The sequence below is a fragment of the Vulpes lagopus genome, chromosome 3 (assembly GCF_018345385.1).
Source record: "Vulpes lagopus strain Blue_001 chromosome 3, ASM1834538v1, whole genome shotgun sequence".
NCBI lineage: Eukaryota > Metazoa > Chordata > Mammalia > Carnivora > Canidae > Vulpes > Vulpes lagopus.
In genome coordinates, this window is record NC_054826.1 from 59,335,389 (window position 1) to 59,358,872 (window position 23,484).

The following is a 23,484-nucleotide window of genomic DNA, read 5'->3' on the forward strand; positions in this document are numbered from 1 at the left end:
TGTCCCAACTGTGGCCACTGTGACCTCAGAATGACAGGCAGCACACATCATTAGACTCTGGGAATCCCAAGTGAAATAATTCCATTCGTATTGTGAATAGAATGTGATTATTAAAAAAAAAAAGAATGTGATTATTCTATTATGCAAACTGTGCCATCTCTGGCCATTTCAGTTCTGAATCCCGCTCTCCCACTCCAATCTGCCTTCCCTGTTGACTCAGAATCATCTAGAATCCCCAATGTGAGTGGCAAATCTAGGAGAGTCAAGTCCACACCTATCTGGAGATGATCACAGATGTTTGTCTAAGACTCTGACACATGGGAGATGTCATCAGCCCTAGGACTCCGGAGTGTATATTAAAATGATGAGCCAGGCCCCACGCTGTGCCCTTTACATGGATCGCATCTGCCTCTCCCCACTCTGTGAGCCAGCTCCCAAAACAGACTCGGGGTCACTAGGACGGGGAGCTGTGATTTGGGGGATGGGGTGGGGAGCCAGTGCTCACTGACAGGCTGTGGGTTCTAAGATCCTTTGTCTGAGCCCATCTCGTCTATGAGGATGACAACAGTACATCCTTGGTTGGCTGATTACGTGAGATCACCCGGGTAAAAACCCTCAGCAGAGCCCTGGACCCATGTGTGGTAACGCCAGTAAAAGTTGGCTCCAGGGCAGCCTGGGTGGCTCAGCGGTTTAGCGCCACCTTTAGCCCAGAGCGTGATCCTGGAGACTCGGGATCGAGTCCCGCATCAGGTTCCCTAGGGGGAACCTGCTTCTCCCTCTCCCTGTGTCCCTCTCTCTTTCTCTGTGTGTCTCTGGCGAATAAATAAATAAAATCTTAAAAATAAATAAATAAAAGTTGGCTCCAAATCCTGGAGTTATAAACACTGCTTCCTAAGACCACCAGATACCACACAGTCTTCTATAGAAAATAGGATTTATTTTCACATTTCAAGTGAACACAAATGTCCCAAAAGTGAATTATATACATAATCAGTACATTAAACACAGATAAATCAAAGCCCTTCCGAAAATACACAATTACTTTCCTCCAGAGCCCCCGGCATGTGCGGGCCATTTCCATTCTTCACCACTTCACCAACTAGGCACAGCTTGCAGTGGGTTTATTGCCAGGTTTGTCTGCTTCTCCCCTCCTCCCCCCCACCCACAGACTCTCCTCAAAAACCACAGCAGCAAACCAGTGGGATTCACAGAGGCCGGGAGAAAACGCCAGGGCCGAGGACCCTTCACAAAAGCCCTGATAATGTTCCGAAGGCCAAGCTCTGGGTTCCCATGGCTTCTGCCGCCAACTGAGGTCATACGACGGCACAGGGTAGTTAATGTCACAGCTTCATCTCGGGGCAACCTCGTGCATTAAATTATTCTGATTCGAAGGTACCACTGAACAGCTATAATGGCCTGTTTACAGCGGCTGGCTTTCCTGGCCCCGGCCAAGGAAAAGGCAGGAACCTGTCCCTGAAGCTAAGCCATCGCTGCTTCCAACGTCCAAGGCACAGGTATACTTGGGCTGGGGGGTCACAGAGAAAGCCTGATGAGAGGCACAGGTGAACTTGGGCTGGGGGGTCACGGAGAAGGCCTGATGAGGAGCGGTGACATCGTGTTCACGACCAGTGTCTTAAAATGGGGTGTGAGGAAGGGTGGACATGGGAGGCAGTGTGCTGGGCCCTGTGGAGATGTGACATCCTAGAGAGGCCTTCCTCAAAGACACACTGATGGTAGAACGAGCACAGGCGACTTGACGGGGCACCTTTGTTGGGGCCCGAGGCAGCTGTCCAGGTGAGTCAACACCAGCACAGCTGTGACCAGCCTAGCGCCCTGGCCGGGGCAGGTTAGCTCAGTTGGCCACAGTCTGTGATAATGATCTTCTTGGACGTCTTCCCACTCCGGGAACCGAAAGATTCTATTTTCTTCACGACGTCCATGCCCTCTTTGACGTGGCCAAACACAACATGCTTGCCATCCAACCTGGGAGGTGAGTCAAGTACGAATAAGAGTAGTGCAGTGTCCGCCAACGTCATCATGGTCCCTCGGTCATGGAACTATTCATCAATTTAGCTAACTATTTAGCAACTCTGACAGGGACCCACACTGAAAATCTGGACCCACCCCCAAAGCTCCGGCATCAAGCCTTGCTGAGCTCCCCAAAAATGCACCAGGGGATCCCTCCCTTCCAGGGCACATTCTGTCTCACATGCTGTGTGACCCTGCCCCGGGCCGCTTAACCCGGATCCTGGTAACCTCATCTATGAAAAGTGAATTATTCTTGTTCTGCACACGGAGATCACAGGGTATCAAGCTACTCTCAAGAAACAAGAGGTGCGTGTAAATGGAACCGTCTTCGTGGTCACGCGTGGCAAGGTGAGAGCCAAGATCACAAGTTCCAATCTGAGAGAGTTCCAAGAACCCAAAAGCAGCCTAGTCTGGTGCCAGCAAGGCCAACTCTGGATCCAGCCAAGGGCAGAACCACAGGATCTATCAGGGGTTCCACAGAAGGAGCCCAGAGCAGGCCAGAGCCAGCAACGACCTGCCCTGACACCCGTGTCCCTCCTGGCTTGGGGTCAGCGACAGCTAGTATCCATCTACCACTCAGGTCTCCCTGGAGTCCTAAGAAATGGACTTTATTAAGTCTTATCTCTTGGTCAACTATTGTCCCCTCAACCCCATGTGCCTCAGGGTTAGGACACAGGGGACTTTGGACAGATAAACTTACGAGGTAACAGGAAATGTGCCAGGGAAGACATCCCTAAAATCCACAGGCGTGTGGGCCAGAGGTGTGCTCCAAGCTCAAGGCCAGAACAACATGTTAAAGCAAGCAAACAGGCTTTCACCACAGGCCACCCTGAGGCCTGAGAAGCTCTGCAGCCTGTCCCAGATGTATTTGGTAAAAGCCCGCGCGTGTGTGCATGTGCACGCGCAGCAGTAGAGACACGGTTCTAAGAACGACCCGAATCCTCCCTCAGTCTTTTTATGCACTTCGTCCTTCTCCCATACGGACGGACACACAGCCCAGGTAAGGGCCTCTGTCCCAGAGCATGGTCCGGTCTCACACCACCTTCCCCTGGAAGCACATCAACCCTCCTCCAGCTGCATCCTCCTCCTTCCCAGAGGGCCTGGAGCCAGGTGTGGGGACTCACCAGTCCGTCTTCACGGTGCAGATGAAGAACTGGGAGCCGTTGGTGTTGGGGCCTGCATTTGCCATGGACAAGACACCTGCAAAAACAAGCAGGAGTGAGCCTCGATGTTCCAGGAGGTGCCTCCCACCTGGGAAATCATTCACGCCGCGGCAGGGACGGCTGGGTCTGAGGTCCTGGAGTCTGGCGAGGACAAGCAGGGCCCAGCGCTTGACAGCTCCCCAGGGCCCGTCCCCTGTGCTCCACGGTGGAGGCTGGAACGGGACTTGTGCACCCCGACCTCCACGCTTCTGTGTACTGCACCTTGGGTCTTAAATGTGACCCGACACTGGCTTTTGCTCAAAGGCATTCTCTAGCAGCTTCTCCAAGGAAGGCTTATTTCTATTTTGGCATGAAAAAGCTCCAGGAGAACACCCCGACCAGGAGGATAGAAGGAGGGAAGGGGCATCACCGGGTTCTGGGAAATCAGTCATCAGGCTGCAAACGCCGGCCCAGAGCTCAGGGCGTCCGGACCGGGGAACCGCAGGCCCGCTCACCTGGCCCCACGTGCTTCAGCGTGAAGTTCTCATCAGGAAAGCGGCTTCCATAGATGGACTTTCCCCCGGTGCCATTGTGGTTGGTGAAGTCGCCCGCCTGCGAGCACAGAGCACCTCCTGAGCAGCCGCCACCCCGAGCTGGCTGCGGGAGTGCTGCCCCGGCGCTGGGCGGGAGCCCCCCAACCCACCCAGGGCCCGCCCAGCCGGCAGCCCTGCACGCCAGGGGGTCAAAAAACATCCAGGGATGTACGGACTAATTAAAAAACAAAGAAATAAGAAAAAATAAAAGCTTAAATATTTTCGGCCATGAATAACTTCCCTACCTTCCAAACAATTCACTTTTTTTTTTATCCAGGCAAGTTTTTAAATGATTCTTAAAAGATCTAATGGCCATTCTGAGAAGATTCGTAGGTAGTGACCTAGAATTTTCTACCCGCAACTCTTGGAGGAGAGACAGGGAGGTGACCAGGGGTCCCTGTTCCCGAGGCTGCTCTGTGGGGGGAGCGGCAGCTGCCAGAGAGCCAGTTCCCTAGGCTGAGCCCCACTGCCTGCCCGGCATCTCCTCCCTCACCAGCCAGGTGGCCTCCCTATGCCTTGCAGACCCAGGATGGCATATCCCCTGCCATCCCCGCCCCCACTCTACCCCCCCACCTGCCCAGGCCTGGGATCCTTCCTCACTCCAGCCTGAGGCTTCACAGGGAGCTGTGGCCAGAGGCACCCCAGCCCCAGCCCCTGGCCAAGGCCTCATGGCTGTGTTCCTGAGCTGTGCTCCTTGGGTGAGAGGAGTGACCTGACCAGCCAGACCTAAACGCCAGCAGGCTGTCCCCAGGTGTGCCTGATTCAAAACCCTGCCCTGGGCCTCCTGGGACCAGTTCATGCCCCAGGGAGCCTGCCAGCCTGGGAAGCGCCCCAGCCCGCCTGCTGCTATTCAGAGGAAGACCCTAACCTGGCTCAGGACAGCCCCTTGGGCAGAGCTGGGGGCAGCAGAGAGGCACAGGCTTGGCCAGACCTGTCCACGTTGCCACAGCCTCCCCTCCTGCCCCTGCGTTCACCTCATTTGCCCCGTCAGCAGGCCCAGGCCCAGCCCCAGCCCACCACCCCTCACAATATGAGGGCGGCCCTAGGTCTGAGTGGAGGGAATGGGGGAGAGAACATTCCGGGCTGGCGGGTCTCACAGAGGTCATGACACTCATGCCCTGCCTCTACCGTCTGCTGGCCTCAAGACACCAAGCCCTGTCAACAGGGTCCTGACCCCCGGGAAGTTCTCGCTGTCCACTTCTATCCCAAAACTTCTGACTCAGCGATACTGGTGTTTTTGTAAAACATGCAGCACAGGTGACTGAAGAACATTCACGTAACTGAGAAAGAGGCCCTGGTGTCGAAGTTCTGGGTCCAGACCTGTGTGTTCTTGTCAGGGCTGTCTCTCTCCCTCCCTCCTCCTCCCCCTCTCCCACTCCAAGCACGCCAAGCACTCAGTGGGACACACGGGGGACGTGGTCCTCCAAAGCCTGACGGTCCACCCCCCCCCGGACCCATCCCCATGCACATCGGGGCCTCCGTGTCCACTCGCCCCCCAGAGCCCCGCCAGCCAGGCCATCCTGTCACTCAACTGCCAGGGCAGGGAAGCTACGGCCGCCCACACGAGCTCCACCGACTCTGGGCGAGAAGACAGGCCCAGACAGTCACCCGCCCCGTCCATCCGGCATCTCCTCGCACCCAGGTGGTCTCACAACCACCGTACAAGGTCGTCCCCGCCATCATCACCCCCCACTTCACAGAGGAGGCACCGAGGCAGACAGGGCCGCAGTACCTGGCACATGAAGGACGGAATCACTCTGTGGAAGCTAGAACCTTTGTAGCCGAAGCCCTTCTCCCCGGTACACAGGGCTCTGAAGTTCTCTGAGGGTTGAAGGAAGAGGCCAGTCAGCAGGGCCAGGCTGAGGGGCGCACCTCCTTCCAGCCAGCACCCCTTCCCCCTCCCACCCCCACTCCGGCTCCCCGGGGCCTGCTCTGGCTGGGCGACCCGGGGCAAGTCATGTTCTCAAAGCTCAGTGTCCTGGTGTCCAAGCACATGCTCCCGGCATGGAGTAAGATGTCCCCATGGAAATTTACAGGTGTTTCTACCGGTTGTGAGGCTGTTTTGGACTGCAGGGCAGAGGGGCGCAGAGAGCTGCCCGGGTACCCAGCGGCCGAGCTTCACCTTCTCTGGAAGGCCACCTGGTGCTGGGTCTCTGTGCCCGACTCCTCTCACCATCCTCCCCACCTGGCCCCTCTCTTCCATCTAGACCAGACTCAGAAGGGCCCCAAACCCCGTCTTACCTGCCGTCTTTGGGACGACATCGGCCTTCAGCTGTGGGGAGAGACCAGGGACACGAATAGGTGGTCAGTCCGGAAGCAGGTGACCGAGGAACCTCCTCACCACCCAATCCCAGTGGCCCAAGAGCCCCTTCCATGGGCGGTGCTCCCAGCCTTCCTCTGGCCGGTCATTTCCTGCACCCAGGCTGGGAGGAGGCAGCCGCAGGTTCCTTATCTATGGCTAGAGAGGACAGTGCCACCCCGGCCTGCTCCCAGGGGGCCTGCTCCCAGGGGGCCTGCTCCCAGGGGATGGAACTGGTGCAGCTCTGCAGCTGGGCCCCCAGCACACAGGGAGGGGGTGGGGGCTCTGGCCCCCCAGGAGCCAGTCCAAGCGCCCCCAGGCCTTGAAGCGAAACAGGCTTAGAGACAGGCAGGGGAGTGTGGGGGGGTAGGCCCGGCTGTTGCCTCGCAGCTTCCAGCACCCAGGCGGGAACCGCTCAAATAGACGGGAGCAAGGAGGGTGGTCTCCATCCTCCCCAAGAGGACGCTGAGCCCGACGGAGGCGGCTCGGTTCCAAAGGGAGCTCCTTGAGGGCCACACCTGCGCTTCCCGCCCTCCGTTCTGGGTCCTGCCTTGCGAGTCGGGAGCCGGAGGGGGCGCTGGGGTGAAGGGCAGGGGGCCTCGGGGGCGGCCCTCGCCTCCCCCCTCCCCGGTGCCCGCAGGCGGGCGGGTCCCACCGAGGGGGCGGGGCGGGCTCCGGGTTCCGCCGGGGCCGCCACGTGAGCGCCCGCCCGCGGGGCACCCCGAGCCCCCGCCCCCAGCCTGTGTCGGGGTGACGTCCCCGGCCCCGCCGCCCGCCTGCAGGCCGGGCCCTCCCCGCCGGCGACCTGCCCGGCCTGCCCTTGAGCTCGCCCGCCCCGCCCCGCCCCGCCCCGCGGTGCCGAGACCCCGAGGCCCCGAGACCCCGAGGCCTCCGCCTAGGCCTCCGCGGCCGGGGCGGGGGCGGGGTCGCCGGGGGCGGGCGGCGCGGCCCGGGGCGGGCGGGCTCACCTCCAGCACCACGCGGCCGAGGGGCAGGCCGTCGGCGCCCACGTCCAGGTACACGAGCGGGTTCCCCGAGGAAGACGGCGGGTCGCGGGCGCCGCCGCTGCAGGCCCGGGCGGCGGGGAGGCGCGGCGGGCCCCGGAGCAGGCCGAGCAGGCGGGGGCCGCGGCGGAGCGCCAGCATCGCGGCCGCGGTCGGGGTCGGCGGGCGGGCGGGCGGCGGGAGCGGAGGGCGCGGAGGGAGGGCGCGGAGGGAGGGCGCGGAGGCCGCGGGCACGCGCGACCACGAGGCAGACGCAGCCCCGCCGCGCGCCGCCGCTTTAAGGGCCGGGCCGGCCCCGAGGCCCCGCCCCCGCCCCGAGGCCCCGCCCCCGCCCGGGCCTGGCCGCGGGCGACCCCTGGCGGCCCCGGCGGGCAGCGCAGCCCGGCGGCTGGGGCGCCCCTCAAGACCGGGGACAGCGGGGACACGCGCGACCTGGCAAAAGGGGGCCGGTTCCACTCTGCAAGGGCCCCGACACACTAAAATAAAAAAAAAAAGAAAGCGGGAAACTGTGCTAAAACGCGGTCAGCTCCAAAATATGAGCAGCCATATGTTTTTATTTAAATATAACAAAAATCTACATTTGAGCCCTCCATATAGGCCTCCTCTCCCCCCTTAGGCCCTGCAGACAGAGAGACCAAGAGAGACGTGAGTGAGAGACAAAGTTGGAGGAGATGAGAGGGGGATTAGAGTGACGCCTCCCCTGGCAACCACAGGCCTCCAGTCCTAGTCTGGCCCTGTCCCCGGATGCCTCTAGACACCACATCCTCTTCCCACATCGCTGGAACTCAGCAGGTCCCAGCAGGCTCTGGCCAGGCCCCAGCCCTCCACCAGGGGTGAGTCTGATGCCCCTTCCCCAATCCCATAGACAGACAGGCCTGGTCCCCAGCAACTGGGTCAGCTGGCAGCTGCTGGCTTCCCTCCCACCCCTGTCACCCCAAGAACACACCTGCAGGTAACAGCACAGGGGCCATTCCATAGGGAATGCAAGGAAAAGTGAAAAGGCAAGGCAGGAAGAGAAGGGGAACTGAGGACCATGGTGAAGAGGATTTATCCCACAGGTTGAGGGGGGCTTCATAGAAACCTGGTAGCTGTGGGAGGCCCACAGTGAGTAAATAATAGGGGCCCCAGAAGAGCATCTCGGCGAACCCGAACTCTCCAAATGGGAAACAAGGACCCATACTGAGGAAGGCATGGCCCAGGGCCAGGAGCAACCTGGATCTTCCCCTGCCAGCCTGTGCCAGTCTTCTCAGACCTCTCTAAGACTCAGTTTCCCCTCTGGAGAATAAGGATATAATGGTAATCCTGACCCTGCTGTTTCCAGGTGTGTTTCAAGGGTAAAATGAACAAGAGAGAGAAGAGTGTGTCAACTGTTAGTTACCGTGCATCAGCAATGGACAGGGTCTAGACCATCTTTACTTCAGCTTTAGGGCTCAGACAGCAGTGGGTCTCAGCTGCTGGGGCTCCGAGGTCCAAGGGGCCCAAGAATAGGGTGGAGGCTGGACCTTGGAGTCAGGTGGGCTTGAGCTGGGACCTGAGTCAGCTCCTGGGAAGGAGTCAGATGGCAAAATACTGGCCCAAGGAAATTAATGAGGTTCTAGGCTCATGAGAGTTTTGGCTTGGCGCTTTTCTAGAAGTTACAGTCCCTTTCCCTAATCCTGATCCAAGAGGACCCTGGTCACTCAGTGATGCTCCAGCTGCATCCTGGAGCCCGGAGGCTTCCCAGGTTCCAGCCCAGGATGGAGCCTCACTCTGTCCTGGGGAATGGCTCCTCCTTTCTCATGACTATCGTGCCCTAAAGTAGGACAGGCCTGAGTGGGGAGCCGACTTGTTCCATGCCCCATCCAGGCCCTCAGCAATCTCCCAGATCCCTGCTGTATCACTACATACTATAGATTTGAAAGACAAAGAGAGGACTCACCCCAGTGTCCATTCCAGGTCCTCAGCTCACACAGCCTGTAGCTATGCTGGTGGATTAGTGCTACCCCGTTGTCCTCCAAAGCCTACTCCTGGAGGGCCTCCATTTATCCCCCACCCCAGGGAAGCATGAGCAGCCCTAACCCAGGGAAGAGCTGCCATCGTTCACTCAACCCTTTTCATTCTCAGAGCCCCTGCCCAGCCCTTTTTTTGTCTGCTTCCCACCATAGCTTGGGAGGCAGTTCCGTTTCATAGATGGGGAAGGAAAGCCTTAAGAGATGGGAGGGTGAATTGCCCAGGGCTGGAGTGTTGGAACGGGGAGGACTCTATCTGAGTCCTTGCATAGACTAGACCCTTCTTGCTGCCATCATGGGGCTGGTAAATGGGGTGGCGGGGGTAAGAGGGACAAGCAGTAGGAGAGAAGCTGAGGAGTTAGCCAGAGAAGACTGTGGAACTCAAGGGACAGAGCAGGTGGCTTCTGCCTGGGGGATCAGCCTGGAGACAACCACATTTGAGGGGCAGAGACTCAAATATGGAGAGGAGCTTCCAGAGGGGGAGTGAGCCAGAGCCAGCCTGGGCTACCTTCAAGGAAGGGCTGTGATGCAATATTGACCATAAGCTGAAAGGCTGGGATGTGAGTAGGGGGCAATCACAGGGGGGTCCTGGAGGCCGGGCTGAGGTCTAACGTTGTTGGGTAGCCCAGAGGAGCCACTGATGGTGCAGTGGCCCCATCCCCAGGACCCCAGACTGGGAACTGGCCTCATTCACTCATGTTACTCCTACCCTGTTTGGAAAATCAAATGTCATCACTGCTTCCTGCCCAAGCCAGAGAAAAGTTCCACCTTCTCCACAGGCTGAGCTGTGAAGTCATCCCTACCTGTACTGTCCTCAGCGGCATCAGGAAGAGGGACAATCCCTGGGCTGAGCCATGAACGGAAGCATGCCCCGCCCTTGAGGACTCCCGGCCCAGGTGAGACTGGGCAGGTGTCCGTACTCACCTGGCTCCGAGGCTATTTATAGACTCTGTGTCATCCTCAGAAACAGCAGTTTCTCTCCACTCAGCTGAAGTGGCTTCTCATCCAGGGTGTTAATGGTTTTTGTCACCTGGGGATCCCGTAGGATTCCTTTAGGTGTCATAGAGCCAAAGAACAGGTGATGCTGACATTCAGGGGTGACAAATTCGGATGCCTGTGGGGGCCGGGCCATGACACACACAAGTGAAGCATACTGGGCGAGGTCTAGGGAGTGAGGGGACACTGCGCTGTGTCCACACCCCAGGTAAAGGGGCCGCTGCTGCCCCGGCCAGCCAACTGTGTGTGTGAGACTAGGGACCCAGTAAAGCCAAGATCTTCTCCTTTTTCAATAAAAGCTGAAAACCTCAGGTTTTATGGGAATCTCCCAATTTTTAAACATTGGGAATTTTAAAATAAAATTAAACACTGAACGAGCCACAAACACCATATCCACAACGCAGATGGTACCTCTGGGCCAGTAATTTACAAGTTCTGATCTCCGCTATCCGGATGAGAGAACTGAAGCCCAGAGAGGGACAGGGACTTGCCCGTGGTCACACAGCCTGGAAGTACCAGGACTGGGGACGAAGCCCTCTCTTCACCGTTGCCAGGACCCTTTCTGCAAGACTCGCCTCGCTCAGCAGACATGTTTTCAGAGAACCTGTTACGTGTTGGGCCTGAGCTTTGCCCTGGGGATATAGGACGGAGTCTGGGACTGGCTGTTTTGGGTGCCACTGAGTAGGCCTCTCCCAAGCAGCCGGGGTGCGTGGCAGGGGTGCATATTGTGGCTGTCGTGAGGGATGCAATTACGGTGCCCCTGGAGACCCTTCCAGGAGGGGCTGGGAGGGAATTGGCCCTGATGTGGGTAAGGGGGGGGGGGTCTCCATGAGCGATCATTGCCAGTATCAGTCACTGCACAGTGTGCTGTAGGTAGAAGGAGGTCTGGGCCTTCATGTCTCTTGGTTCCACTGGTGGGCCTGGGGTCCAGGATGGTACCTGTCATGGGGGCTGACGAGGAGCCTGGGAGAGGAGGCCTTGGCTGAGAGCTCAGGAAGAAAGTCGAACCCTGCCAGCAGGCCACGGGGAGGGCTGCACTCTGGGTCCTCCCCCAGGCATTCCCAGCCTCCAGGGAGCAGCTGGAAGCCAGCAGCCTCTCTGGGCTTCCGGGAACCACTGGGCCACTCAGTTCCCCAGCACGCTGTAGCAGAGCATGATGGGAAGTGGGGGGGGGGGCAGGGAGGTTTCCCTCCAGGCCTGGGTGCTGGTGGTTGTGGGGGGGTAGACAGTGACCAGAGGGAGGCCCAAGAAGAAGGGCTGGGGAGACTCCCCTCTCCAGAGCCGGGCTCGCGGGGGGGCGTGTGTGGGTGCTGTGGGCCCCTGGGAGCCGACCCAGCCCCAGCTCCCCTGCGGGTCACGGAGCAAGGAGGGTGGGAGCTCACTTGCTGAATACATCTGCAGGCCGTGTGAGCTGGGTGGCCCTGGGGGCTGAGGAGGCATTCCTGAGAAGCTGCCCCCAAAGGGAGAAGTTGGGCAGCCCCGCGGAGGCAGGCTCGGGGGAAGGGGCGGCTGTCCGCCAGCCCCGGGGCCTCCAAGTGTGGGTTTTGAGACAGCAGAAGTCTACTGGAAACCTGCCCCCCCACCCACTTCACGCATTCACTCCACAGCTTTGCTTTGCACCCTGCTGTGCACCTGCCAGCCACTCCTCTAGGGCTTAGAGACACGGGGGGGCATTGGACAGAAAAGTAAACGCATGTTTTCACAGGGAAAAGAGGGTACAACAATTTTTAAAAAAAAAAACAAAGGAGAAGGAAGATGCTCTTGGACGGTGGTACATGTCGCACACGCCTGAAGTAACGTGCTGTGCTGGGCAGGGGCTGGGGCGGGGCTGCTTTATGAGAGGGGTCCGCCTGGCCTGACCCGGGAGGAAACCCTCGGACCAAAGCACGTGTAGGGAATGAGCTCAGGGAGGTCATCTCTGGCTTCTTGGGACCTCAGTGTCTTCATCTGTAAAGAGGGGCTGCTACTGTCACAGAAGGGTCCATGTTAAGGGGCAGGACTTGGTGAAGGGCTTTGGAAACACACGGGGGCCTCCTCGGTGGATGGATGCATGCACCCCACCTAGCCCAGCCAGCCGAGGACTCACAGGCAGGGTGGAAAGGGTGGTCTTGAGGGAATGATACTGGGCCCTGTGGATATGCGCCCTAAGGTGTGCCTGTGGCCGGTTTATGAGTGGGGTTGTTTTTTTTTTAAGATTTTATTTATTTATGTATTAGAGAGAGAGGGAGGGAGAGCCAGCGTTCATGGGAGAGGGACAGAGGGAGAGGAAAAGAGAATCTGGAGCAGGCTCTGCACTAAGGGCTGAGCCTGGTGCAGGGCTCCCTCCCAGGACCCTGAGATCAGGACCTGAACCGAAATCAAGGGTCAGCTGCTTAACTGACTGAGCCACCCAGGTGCCCCAAGGAGTGTTGTTTTTTGTTTTTTGTTTGTTTTTGTTTTTGTTTTTGTTTTACTACCATCTGCCCAAGACTGGCATTCCGTGTTTAGGAGCTTCCTTGAGTGTATCCATAGCCACTGGATCTTTTGATCCACGGAACAGCCCGTGAGGCTGGCTGGGCTGGATTGGTCTGTTAGCTCAGTGGATGGAAGACTCTAGAGGCTGGGACTCTTAAGTTGCGGGGTGGCAGGCAGCCCAGGGCTACACAGAACAGGCAGCATTTGAGCTGGGCTCACTGGGCTTGGGTTCTTTCCACTCTCAAAAAAATGCTACAATTTTTTTTTTCTTCTTTCCACCTTTTTCCCCATGCCCGCCCCTGTGGAGGCATCACCTTGGATGTGAGCTGGACCTAATGACTCCCTCCCAGGGAACAGAATATGTCACTTCCAAGACTAGGGTACAAAGCATCTGTGGTTTCTGACTTGGGCTTTTTCTCTCTCTCTTCCCCGGCTACCACACTGTGACACTCAGGCAGCCTCTGGAGGCCCCGTGGTGAGCCACCAAGGCTGGCTAGCAACTACGTGAGGGATCTGGATGTGGATCTTGTGCAGCCTGCCAACAGCCATGTGAAGGGACTTGGAAGCAGATCCAACAGATCCAGTGGAGCCTTGGGGTGACTGTCCTTCCAGTCAATGGCCCTATTGCAACCCCATTGTGAGATGTAGGGCCAGAAGCATGCAACTAAACCACACCTGGAATCTACCCCCCAGAAAGTGAGAAAATAAATTTTTGTTCTTTTAAGCCCCTCCTCAGTATTGGGGTTGCTTTCTAGGCAGCAACAGATAATTCATACACCTCCAGCCAGGGTCCTAAAAAGGCCGGCTCTGACCCCATTGCTCCACACACAGCCACTCATTGACCTCCTGTCTCAGCGGGCTTGTGTCATCAGTTGCTCTTGGCAAAGACCTCAGGGGCACAGATGGAAAGAACTGGCCCCGGGAGACAGAGCTGCCCTGTCTTGGTGAAGACGTGCAGTGGGCTGGCTATTTTTATCTCATTCCTCTGAGGGTGCATGTAATTTAGGCTGTGAGAGAGGAGCTGGGAGGAAGTCCTCAGGACTGTGGGCCTGAGCAGGGCCGGGGCATCTCCGTGGCCTCTGGGAAGGGATGATGCCTCACTATGTGACTCCATGCCGGGCTCTGCATTAAGCACTTGCCAGTCATCGCCCCAGTCCTTAGGAGGACCCTGCACAGTAAAAGTTATCTTATCTTACAAACGGAGGAATGGGGACCCAGAGAGGGTAAGCGATTTTGTCTGAAGCCACAGCAATGTGGAGTCTGAAATGTTTCCCAGTTCTGCTGGGCTGTGCGTCTTCCTTCAAGAGTTGGTGGGCTCCAAGCAGCAACTCTCAGATGGATTAGTCCAGGGGTCGTTCTCTCTAGGCGGCCTTTTTTCCAGCTAGCCTGGCACTGCGCCTAGTGACCTAGAGCCACAGTCCCATCTAGTCCTTGGGGTAATTTTGCAAAGGACAGGCTGTGGTCCCTGTGTGTTGGATGCCAGCTCCAAGGCCAAGGGAGAGCCTGTGATTTGCCCCAGGCCACACGGATCCCACATGACCGAGCTGGATTTGAACCTAGGTCGGGCTGGCTCCAAAGCTTGCACTGTCCCCGGCCCCAGCCAGGCCTCCTTGCCCTAGAGAAACTACCATCGCCTTCCAACCCTGCAGGGATAGTTTCCACTAGTACAAGGGAGCAACCTGCACCGAGCTTATTCATCACATAGCTCCTGCCTAGAGTCAACGGGAAAAGGAGCTAGGGGGCAGGACCCAATGGGTTCTCAGGTGCAGCCCGTGTTGGCCTTTGGGTGTGCTTCACTCCCACCTTTGTTTACCATCTACTGAGTGGCATCATTATGCTAAGGAGAAGCCCCGCTGCCAGGCTCCCTAGGAGTGGGACTTGAGCCTTTGCCAAGACTAAAACGCTGCTTGGCCAGACCCCGTCTGAACTCTGGGCTCTCTGCCCCGTGGTTGCAGGAGGCAGAAAGCCTGCCATTCTGCAGTCTCCTTTTCCTTATTTGGTCTGCTTCTCCTATTGACCTGGGTAAGTTTCTTGAATCCATTGGCTTGATCCTCCGTCCCTCCTTACTAATATTAACACCGCTCGCTACTCCATTAGAACGAGTCCCCTGTGAATCGACATTGCCTGCCTTCTTTTTCTTTCTTTCTTTTTTTTTTCATTGCCTGCCTTCTAATCGAGATTGCCCATCACGGACGAGGAGTGTTTTCCTTTTCCTCCAATTAAAATAAGCGCTACAGTCTTAGGTGCTTGACGACAATAAGCACAGCTCTCGTTTACAGCATCCTTACTAACCTGCGCGTGGTAGGACTTTACATTACTTCTTAATCCTCCCGAGGCCCTCAAGAACAGGTACCAGCGTTAACTGCTCTTTATAAATGAGGTCCCCAAAGCTGACAGAGGTTATGTAAGCTATCCGTGGTTACACGGGCCTTCCCTCGGGTTAAATAAGTGGCTGAGCTATATTTGGCCTGGCTCTAGCCTGATCCCAGAACTCGGCTGCTCTACCCTCTGCTGTCGCTGAATTTTAGTACAAAAGGTCAGCAGGTGCGGGGCAGGCTGGGAGAGGTGTCAGTTTATATAACAAAGATGAGCCAAGGCTGGGATAATTGATCGACTCCCAGGCTTTTTTTTTTTTTTTTTGACTCCCAGGCTTTCAGTATCACAGGCCCAGGTGCTGGGCTAGTGCAGACGTGTCAGGGGATCACCGTGTAAGCCTCAGGGGCACGAGGACAAGCCCAGCAAATTCAGCAGAAGACGCGGCCTGGAAGGGAAGCCGGGGGCGCTGGGAAGCCAGGGTATGTAGAGCAGCTCTAGCAAGGCTGTTCACTAGGAAAGGGAGGGGGTGGTGGGCACGGCACCATCTCCAGGGTGATGAGGACTGTCCTGGGCAGCCACACCGTGGGGTTCTCCAGGCCTGAAGCAGGAGCCAGATCTGGGCTTATTTAGACAAGAAAGCTTTCTATCGGTCAGTGGTACCGCGTAAGGGTGCTTTGAAGGAGTCAGTTCCCCAGGGCTGGAGAGATGCCGTAGAGGGGATCCCTACTTGGGGTGGGTGATGGGACCAGGGGACCCATGAGGCTCCGTCCAGTTCTGAGGCTGTGATTTGGTCCCCTTAGGTGGAGGCAGTTTGGGAGAGTAGCAAGAGCAGGGCACAACCTTGTATTCATTTATTGGCCTATTGAGGAGTGAACTATGCACGAACTCGTAACAACCAGAAGAGGATACGGGTCTGTGGTTACTGGTTTCAAAATGTGCAAAATTTTTTGAAGCATAGAAGTAAATTGAAGGGAACAAAGGAAAACACGAAGCTATTGGGTGGCTACGCGTATTTTAAACGTCTGAGCCTTTTAACAAGTCTATTGCTCCATTTTATTTAACAGTTTTAAACAGAAGACATCATGGGTGCACCTGGGGCGGAGTGACTTTGTTCTCTCTTTCCCAGGTGTTTCTCACTGCCCTTTCTCTCCATGCTTTGGGACAGGTTGCCTTCAGAAATAACAATGAAGAACTCAATGCTTGGCATTGAGGTTTCCAGAAACCCTCAGGACACAGCCAGTTAGTCTGGAAAAGGTGCATGACCGCCCAGCCAGTCTCCCTGCCCAGACTCAACGTTCACGCAGTCCTAACCCACATGGGACTTGGGGTTGGAGGAAGGAGGTTATGGGGAGGGGGGAAGGCAAGTAAGGCAGACCTGTGCGGGGACGTGAGAACCTGCAGGTGAGCTTGAAGGAACCGGAAGTGGGGGGCATCCTGGGATGTGTTTCTGAGCTGAACCCAAGAAAGAAGTCAGGGATTTCCCTGGTAGGTCAGGGATGGGTGTGTCTAAGCCAAATGGGTCCCCCGCTCTCCCCCAGCTGTGGTGTAGCCTAGGGAGCCATAGGCTGATTTCTACGGGGTGGGGGTGGGGGGGAAGAGGGCAAAGAGTGACCCAGTAAGCCTGAAGACTGAGAGATCATGGCAGGGCAGGGACAGGAGACAGAGGAGACAAGGACAGTAGACACCAGCAGATCGGCAAGGATGGTGCCGACAGATGCCCAGTGCCGCTACCTTGGCACTCTGTAACCCCAAGGCCTTGGAGGCCATGCTGGGAGAAAGGGTCGGGGTGGGGGGGCCTTCCCCAGATGACTCAGACAGTTTCCACCGTTTGGCCCAAACAGGAACCTGAAAAAGAAATTAGGTTCTGTTACAGAAAGTAAATTTAGTTGTGTTTCCTGCACACTTGGGTTTACGGGTTAGAATTCAGACCCCTTACATGATTCAGAGGCTTCCAAACAACCAGGGGAAATACCCGTGATACAACAGTTGTTTGGTGAAAATCAACGAGAAAAATGGTAACTCCTCAGTAGGAAGCACAGAAAGGACACAGGGAGGCCGGTCACAAGGTGCAACCTCTAAGTGGCCGGCAGCCACAGGGAAAATAAAGAATGTTCAAGCTCGCTGGAAGCTACGGGAGAAATATCCACAAAAAGGGGCGCCTGGCTGGTGGGCTCCGTTGGTAGAGCGTGTTGATCCCTTGATCCCGGGGTTGTGAGTTTGACCCTCACATTGGGCATAGAGATTCCTAGAAAAATAATAATAATATATTCTTTTAAAAAGACACAGTATTGAAAAAAAGGAGTAGAACTGTCCATGGAGGGTCTGGGGCGTCACCTTACACCATCGGCCTTGCGTGCTGGCCTGCCATTTAGCCCCCCGAGCCCAGGGTGTCTTCCTGGTTCTCTACAGCAGCTCCAGCCTCCTTCCTGGCCACCCAGCGCGGTGGCCGAGTATGCAGGGCTCGCATCTGTGCCCATGAGGCATGGCAGGGGTCGGGGGCAAGGGGAGGGCGAGCCCAGGCTGCCACACTCTGAAATCCATCCTCACGTTCCCCACCCCGAGCCAAGCTCACAGCCACTGACGGAGTGTGGCAGGGGTGCCAAGGCTGCCCCCATCCTGGGGGACGCGGACTGCTCTGATGGCTGATTCTGTGCAGAGGACGCCCCCAAGGGCTGTGCAAGAGGATTCCATCCAACCAGACCTCCCCCGCCTCTCTCTCCCTCTTCCTCCCTGCTTCCTTCCTTCCCTCTGTCCTTCCCTCAAGGTCAGGCTTGAACACCAGTCTGACAGCTCTCCCGTCCTTCCCCGTCCGCCACCGCGTTTCCATTCATAGGCATTTTCCTTCATACGTTTCTTTCACATCCGATCCTGTCTTGGTGTCTCCTTCCTAGAGGTGCCCCACTAACACCCAGCCAGGGTTCCTGCACACAGGTCGGGCTCCTCCCTCCCGGAAGGCCATGGCCTTGCTGCACTCTTATGGTACGATGTCTGCCCAGACCTCACCAGGGTGGCCCCACGAGGGGGGGCCTCAGTACTAATGAGATCTCTGATTCTGCTGACCGGGTATTCAGATTCTGCACGGCTCTCCTGCCCCCACCCCAGGGAAGCATCACATGCACCCCCACGTTCACCTGTTCCTGATGGGGGTCATCCCTGCTCTGCCCCCATCAGTGAGCCATAGCAAAGCACCTACCATACAGTGAAGGGCTTCCACAGCTTCCTCTTGTTCTGGAGGCCAGAAGAATCGGGATGTTAGTGGGGTTGGTTCCTTCTGAGGGCTACAAGGGTGGAGTTTGTTCCAGGCCCCTCTCCTCACCTTACAGATGGCATCTTCACCCTGTGTCTTCACACTGTCTTCCCCCACCATGCCTATGTGTGCCCCAAATTCCTATTTTTATAAGGACGCCAGTCCTAGTGGACTACAGTCTGCCCTAATGACCTCATCTTAACTGCAGCAGCAACAATCATATCTCCAAGAAAGGTCACCTTCTGAGATCCTGCAGGTGAAGACTCGACCTGTGAATTTGGGAAGGACACAATTCAACCCTTAACGGGGCCCCATGGCCCGGCCGCTTGGGCCTCAATATCTCACAAAGGTTTTTTGAGAAATTGCTCTCTTTCCCCTCCTGTTGAACCAGCAGCTTCTCAAACTCCGTAAGACGCCGTCATGAGCCTGGTGGAGGCAGAACTCGGGGACCAGGTCTGTTGACAGACACCAGCACGAGTTCAGGACTGTCCTTCCCTCTGATGACAGAGATGTGTTTCTGGACCAGGCTGGTCCCAGACGTCACCCAGGAGACTCCTCAGCCTCCAGCAAGGCCTCTGGTAGGCCAGGCCAGTTCCCAGACACAGGTGCCGGATCCCATTCAGACTCCAGCTGGGACCCCGATTCATAGGCTTGAGTTCTATTCCTGTAGCCTACGGTAGCCTGCCCGCAGACCCCCGCTGCCCACCGCACGGCTATCGTGGCCCCGTGCCTGGCACACTGAGTGCTCAACGAGCAGTTACTATCACTACCCTTGTTTCCAGGACTGTTAACTTGGCCCTTTGCTCAGGGACGGGCACCAGCTCACTTCTCTGCCCCTCTTGTGTGTGGCACCTGCGGACACTCGCTGGTACAAACAGAGGACTTCTTTTAATCTGGAACCTCTCACAGCACCCAGGACCCCATCAAATGATGAGGGGCACAGTGGGTGGGCGTGGAGACCTTGCACGCCTCTCTGTCCTGAGGATCTGGGCTGTGACTAGAGGATCCCAGAGAGAATTTGACCTCTGTTGGTGCCAGTTCTGGAGAAACGCCCACACAGCCTGGAATGTTCTGGGTTGTGATTGTGTCAACTAGAGAGGCTTCCCGGGACACTGCCCTTGAAAGTTCAAGGTTTCTAGGCTGCAAGGCTTGTGGGCAGGCTCTAAGGTGGCAGTGAGGTTAGCAGCAAACACCTCGGCGTGCTCGCCTCTGCTCACCTCTCAGCTCACTGCCCTCCTCACCCCACCCATACTCGTCTCCCCAGTGGCTTCTCTTAGCTCCACACAGTGGCTGCTCCTCAGGCCGTCCCTGCAGCCACTGACCAGTGTCCTTCAGCACAGCCTCATCAAAGGTTGCTCTCTCTGGTGCCAGGCTGTCCTCAGGTGTCCTGCTGTCCTCCCGACCACTCCTCTCCTCCACCGGTCTGGTGGGGGGTATTTTTAGATTTTTTTTTTAATCTTTTTCTTTTTTTTAGATTTTTTTTTAAAGATTTTATTTATTTATTTGACAGAGAGTGTCAGAGAGTCCAAGTGAGGGGAATGGCAGAGGGAGGGGGAGAAGCAGGCTTCCTGCTGAGCAGGGACCCAGACCCGGGGCTCCATCCCAGGACCCTGGGATCATGACCTGAGCCAAAGGCTGACGCTTAAACGACCGAGCTACCCGGGCACCGCCACTGCACCCCCTCTCCCCAGCCCTTTTGAGTGGACTTCCCAGGGATTTATCTTTTGCCCTGTCTCTTCTCTGTCTGCCTCCCACCCAGTGCCAGAACTGCTCTGGGCTCAGAAGGGGCTGTCTGGGGCAGGGGGGCCTTGGCACGAGGCTGAACATGTCTGGATGAGAGTCTAAACCATCAGCGGGCATCTGAGAAGTTCTATGGCAGGAGGTCCTGACCAATCTGTGATAGGGTCTTGTGATCGAGCCTCCCCCTGCTAGTGATGGTCTTCCATAGCAGGGTTTCTGATGGCAGGTTGAGGGGCTGGGGACAGGGCCAAGTTCTGGGAAGAGGGAGGCAGCTGTCCACCCTGGTAGCCTGAATGGCTCCGCAGTGTTAGGACGCAGAGGCTGGGGGAGCAGCTGTGGTGCGAATGTGACAGCTGGGTGCAAGGTCGGATGGGCCTGCCCAGGCCCTGGGTCACTCTCCCTGCTTCTCTTCTTCGTCGAGCGGTCACTTCTTCACCGAGAAGCTGCTATTAAGCTTCAACTGCACACCACAGATGCAGAGCTCTTTGGCCAGCCCCCTTGTCCCCCCACCGAGCTTCTAACATGCACCCATCAGACCCAGGACTCATCCTCGAGGCTGAGGGGGCCGAGCGGCCAGTGAGTCCCTGCTGTGGCAGTTTTATAATAGGTCCACAGTATCTGCCCATCCGCCCCCCCCACTCCCCCGACATCAAGAGGTGGAGGCTGTCCTCTTCGTTTGACTGGCCCGGGACACTCACTTCTACTGCTAGACGGCCGCGGAAGTCAGTGCGTGTCTTCCTGGGCCAGGCCAGAGAGGCAGCACGGCCTCTGCCTGATCCTTGCTCAGACCCCCAGCTGTAGGAAGCCCGGGCCACAGAGAGGCCGCCTGAAGGCAGTCCAGCTGACCTCCCCTCCTGAGCTTCTCACCTGCCAGACACGCACACGAGGAGGCCCCTGAACGGGCTGCGAGCGTCGCGTGAGAACGGCCCAGCCCAGTCCAGTCGGCCCTCAGAGCCACCATGGGGGATAGTGACGAACGACTGCTACGGTCTCCTGCCACGGGCTTCAGGTGGTTTGTGATGCAGCTGGACTTAACCACAACACCCGCCGGGCCGCCGGGAGCCCTGCTTGGGCGTTGAACCTTGTGGGTGGATAGAGTCTTCAGACAACATGGCCCAGTGGGGACTCATGATATCTCTGCCCTCCAACTTCTTCTCCCAGAGGTAAGACGACAGCACTGCCATCCACCCAGGACCACCCGCTGCAAACTCGTGTCATCCTGGATTCCTCCCTCTACCCGACTGTCCCAGGCCATTTATCCCCACCCACCTATTCATGTAGCGCACCTCTGTGGAGCACCCACCCTGCATCAGGCTCTGGGCTGCACTTGGGCCTACACTGGAGAGCAGGGCTGACCTGGTCCCTGCTCTCAGGAAGCTTACGCTCAAGCATATGATTCATTCCAAGTGGAACACACGCTAATATCTTCGTATCTGTGAACCCTAGTTAGCATTAAGTCGCTCGCGTTCTTTCAGCCATCCTTTCCACGAGGAGGAGCTGATTAGCTCCAGAGATCATTAGCTTCCTTTTCCAGATGAAGAAACCGGGGTGCCAAGAGGCTGAGCGGGGTCCCAGAAGTGACGGCAGTGGCAGGGGGAGTGCCGAGCCAGAGCATATTTGCAGCCCTCCAACAGACATTTCGGAGGGTAGAGAAAGGGTAGAAATGATCTTTCCGGCTCAGCCCTGCTTCTCAGCATGGCCATAAAGCCCACAATGGGGGGCTGATGTCATGTCAGGGGGTCTCTATCACGCCTAAGCTTCTGGGGAAGCAGAAGGGTCACTCTTGAGCTCTCTCTGCCTGTTGAGGGACCAGAGGTGGTCCCTTCACCCCTGGTAGGTGTGGAGGTGGTCCCCTGAGGAAGACCTGGCAGGGTCACTGTGAGGGGCCAAGTTGGAGCAGAGAGGTGGGGAGAGGGAGAGGAGAAGTCCTATGACTGTGTACAAGGTGCGGGTCCTGAGGCCAGGGCCCGAGGGCCTGTCCACCCTCCCATCCCTCCCCCCCCTCAAAGCTCCAGGCCCGGCAGGCACTGTGGTTACACCCCAAGGCCCAGTCCTGCCCCCACCCTGCAGGCTGCTGTGTAGAAGGCCTTGTTTGCTGAGCATCCTGGTCCTGCCTGGCGCCAGCCTGGCCCACAAAACTGAGCCCCTCCTCAGGGCAGTCCCCACAAGTCGCCTCCTCCAACAAAGGGCCAGTGTCCTCAACAGGGCAGGTGCTGTGCAGGCAGGACAGCAGCCAGGCCGGCCGGGGATTCTGGGCGGTCAGATCACAGAGGAGTGAGTGGGGCCTGGCTGGTCAGGGCCAAGGCCGGCAGGCTCTTCATTGTGTTTGTTGGTTTTGAACCACTGCCCCTAGGAAGGGGTCAGAGGAGGGAGGCTGGAAGAGATCCAGGCTGGGGCACTGAGGTGCATTTGCTAAGCTGGTGGCTAGAGGCTAGATGAGGGAACCCCGGGAGGGGTGCAGATTCTCTTCCCTCTGCACTGGGGTCCCAGGCCTCACCTTAAGCCCCTGGTCCCAGCTTGACCTGAGACAGGTAGAGAATAGAGTCTGCCTCCAGCTAGGAAGGAGGCCACCACTCTGCATGACAGCTTGTGTCCTACTCACCCCCCCACCCCTATTTCACTCTCAGCCAGCTCCACCAGACTCTTGTGGCCTGAGCCCACTGCCAGATTAAGCCATCAGCTGGTCCCACAGGGCCGGTCTTCAAGCAACCGCTGCTGGCCAGGCACCCCTGGGGGTGGACTGTGCACCCACCTCCAACTGGGGGCCACTTCTCTGAGTACAGGCTAGTCACCAGAGGGTTTGATCCAGTGGTGGGCCAGGGCTGCCGACCATCTCAGGGCACATCAATAAAGTATCTAAAATAAGGGGAGCGAGAATCCCCTCTGCGATTTGTAGCTCAGAGCTATGGGAACTGGGCTATCTACAAGCATTGGAAAGAGTGCCACAGAACAAGGACAAATGAATGGAAGTTTCGGAGAATAAGGAATGAAAGCTACTGATTTCAGGACAACACGAGGCTAGATAGGAATCTGTCAAGGATTCTGTGCATGTTATATTCTCCCCACTGGATCATGCACTCCTTGGGGGTCTCGTTCATCTCAGTTAACTCTGCTGCCATCTCCATGTCTTGCTGCCTGTTGTCACTCAGCTTGTGGTGATGACAATAAATATCTGATGGGTCAATGAGTAGATGGAGGGATGAATGTGTGGATGGTGGCAGAGGATGGATGGTGGGTGGGCAAACTGATGAACGGCTGACTCACTGTTGTGAGCTCAAGCCCTGCGTTGGGCTCCAAACCCAGCATGGAGCCTACTTTAAAAAAAGTATTTAAAAACGAAATAAGGGCAGCCCCAGTGGCGCAGGGGTTTAGTGCCACGTTCAGCCTGGGGTGTGATCCTGGAGACCTGGGATGAAGTCCCACGTTGGGCTCCCTGCGTGGGGCCTGCTTCTGCCTCTGCCTGTGTCTCTGCCTCTCTCTCTCACTTGCTCTGTCATGAATAAATATATAAAATATTTTAAAAAATAAAATAAAAATGAAATAAAAATGAAGCCATAAACTGGGAGAAGGTATTCACGATACAAAAATCTGTATAGATGTATAGGAGTAAAGGAACTCCGTAAATCAACACAGAAAGGTAGACAGCCCAGTAAATACTGGTCAAGAGACTTAAATAA

General features: G+C 56.9%; 1 protein-coding gene and 1 long non-coding RNA gene across 4 annotated transcripts; one reads left to right on the forward strand and one right to left on the reverse strand.

The window, feature by feature from the left end:
- Positions 1 to 917: 917 nt before the first annotated feature.
- On the reverse strand, positions 918 to 7,307 carry PPIF (peptidylprolyl isomerase F). The gene is made up of 6 exons (XM_041748209.1): positions 7,031 to 7,307; positions 6,005 to 6,035; positions 5,496 to 5,584; positions 3,686 to 3,782; positions 3,153 to 3,228; positions 918 to 1,983 (listed from the first exon to the last, which is right to left on the reverse strand). Exons 1-6 carry the CDS (start codon positions 7,205 to 7,207, stop codon positions 1,848 to 1,850), a joined length of 606 nt encoding a protein of 201 aa, XP_041604143.1. The 5' UTR covers positions 7,208 to 7,307; the 3' UTR covers positions 918 to 1,847.
- Positions 6,941 to 22,994, forward strand: LOC121486852. Of its 3 annotated transcripts, none has more exons than XR_005986750.1 (6): positions 6,941 to 7,078; positions 7,683 to 7,899; positions 9,834 to 9,950; positions 12,959 to 13,727; positions 15,154 to 15,299; positions 15,986 to 22,994. It is a non-coding gene; the product is annotated as an uncharacterized LOC121486852 (long non-coding RNA). The 3 variants fall into 3 exon arrangements; XR_005986751.1 differs by having other exon boundaries at positions 12,959 to 13,200; positions 15,621 to 22,994; XR_005986749.1 differs by having other exon boundaries at positions 12,959 to 13,200.
- Positions 22,995 to 23,484: the final 490 nt, after the last annotated feature.

Coding starts and splice junctions, on each gene's coding strand:
- PPIF (XM_041748209.1), bottom strand. CDS start 7,207: ATGCTGGCGCTCCGCCGCGGCCCCCGCCTGCTCGGCCTGCTCCGGGGC. Junction 6,036..7,030: donor TCGGCCGCGTGGTGCTGGAG/GTGAGCCCGCCC, acceptor CTCTCCCCACAG/CTGAAGGCCGATGTCGTCCC. Junction 3,783..5,495: donor TTCCGTCCTTCATGTGCCAG/GTACTGCGGCCC, acceptor CTGTGCTCGCAG/GCGGGCGACTTCACCAACCA.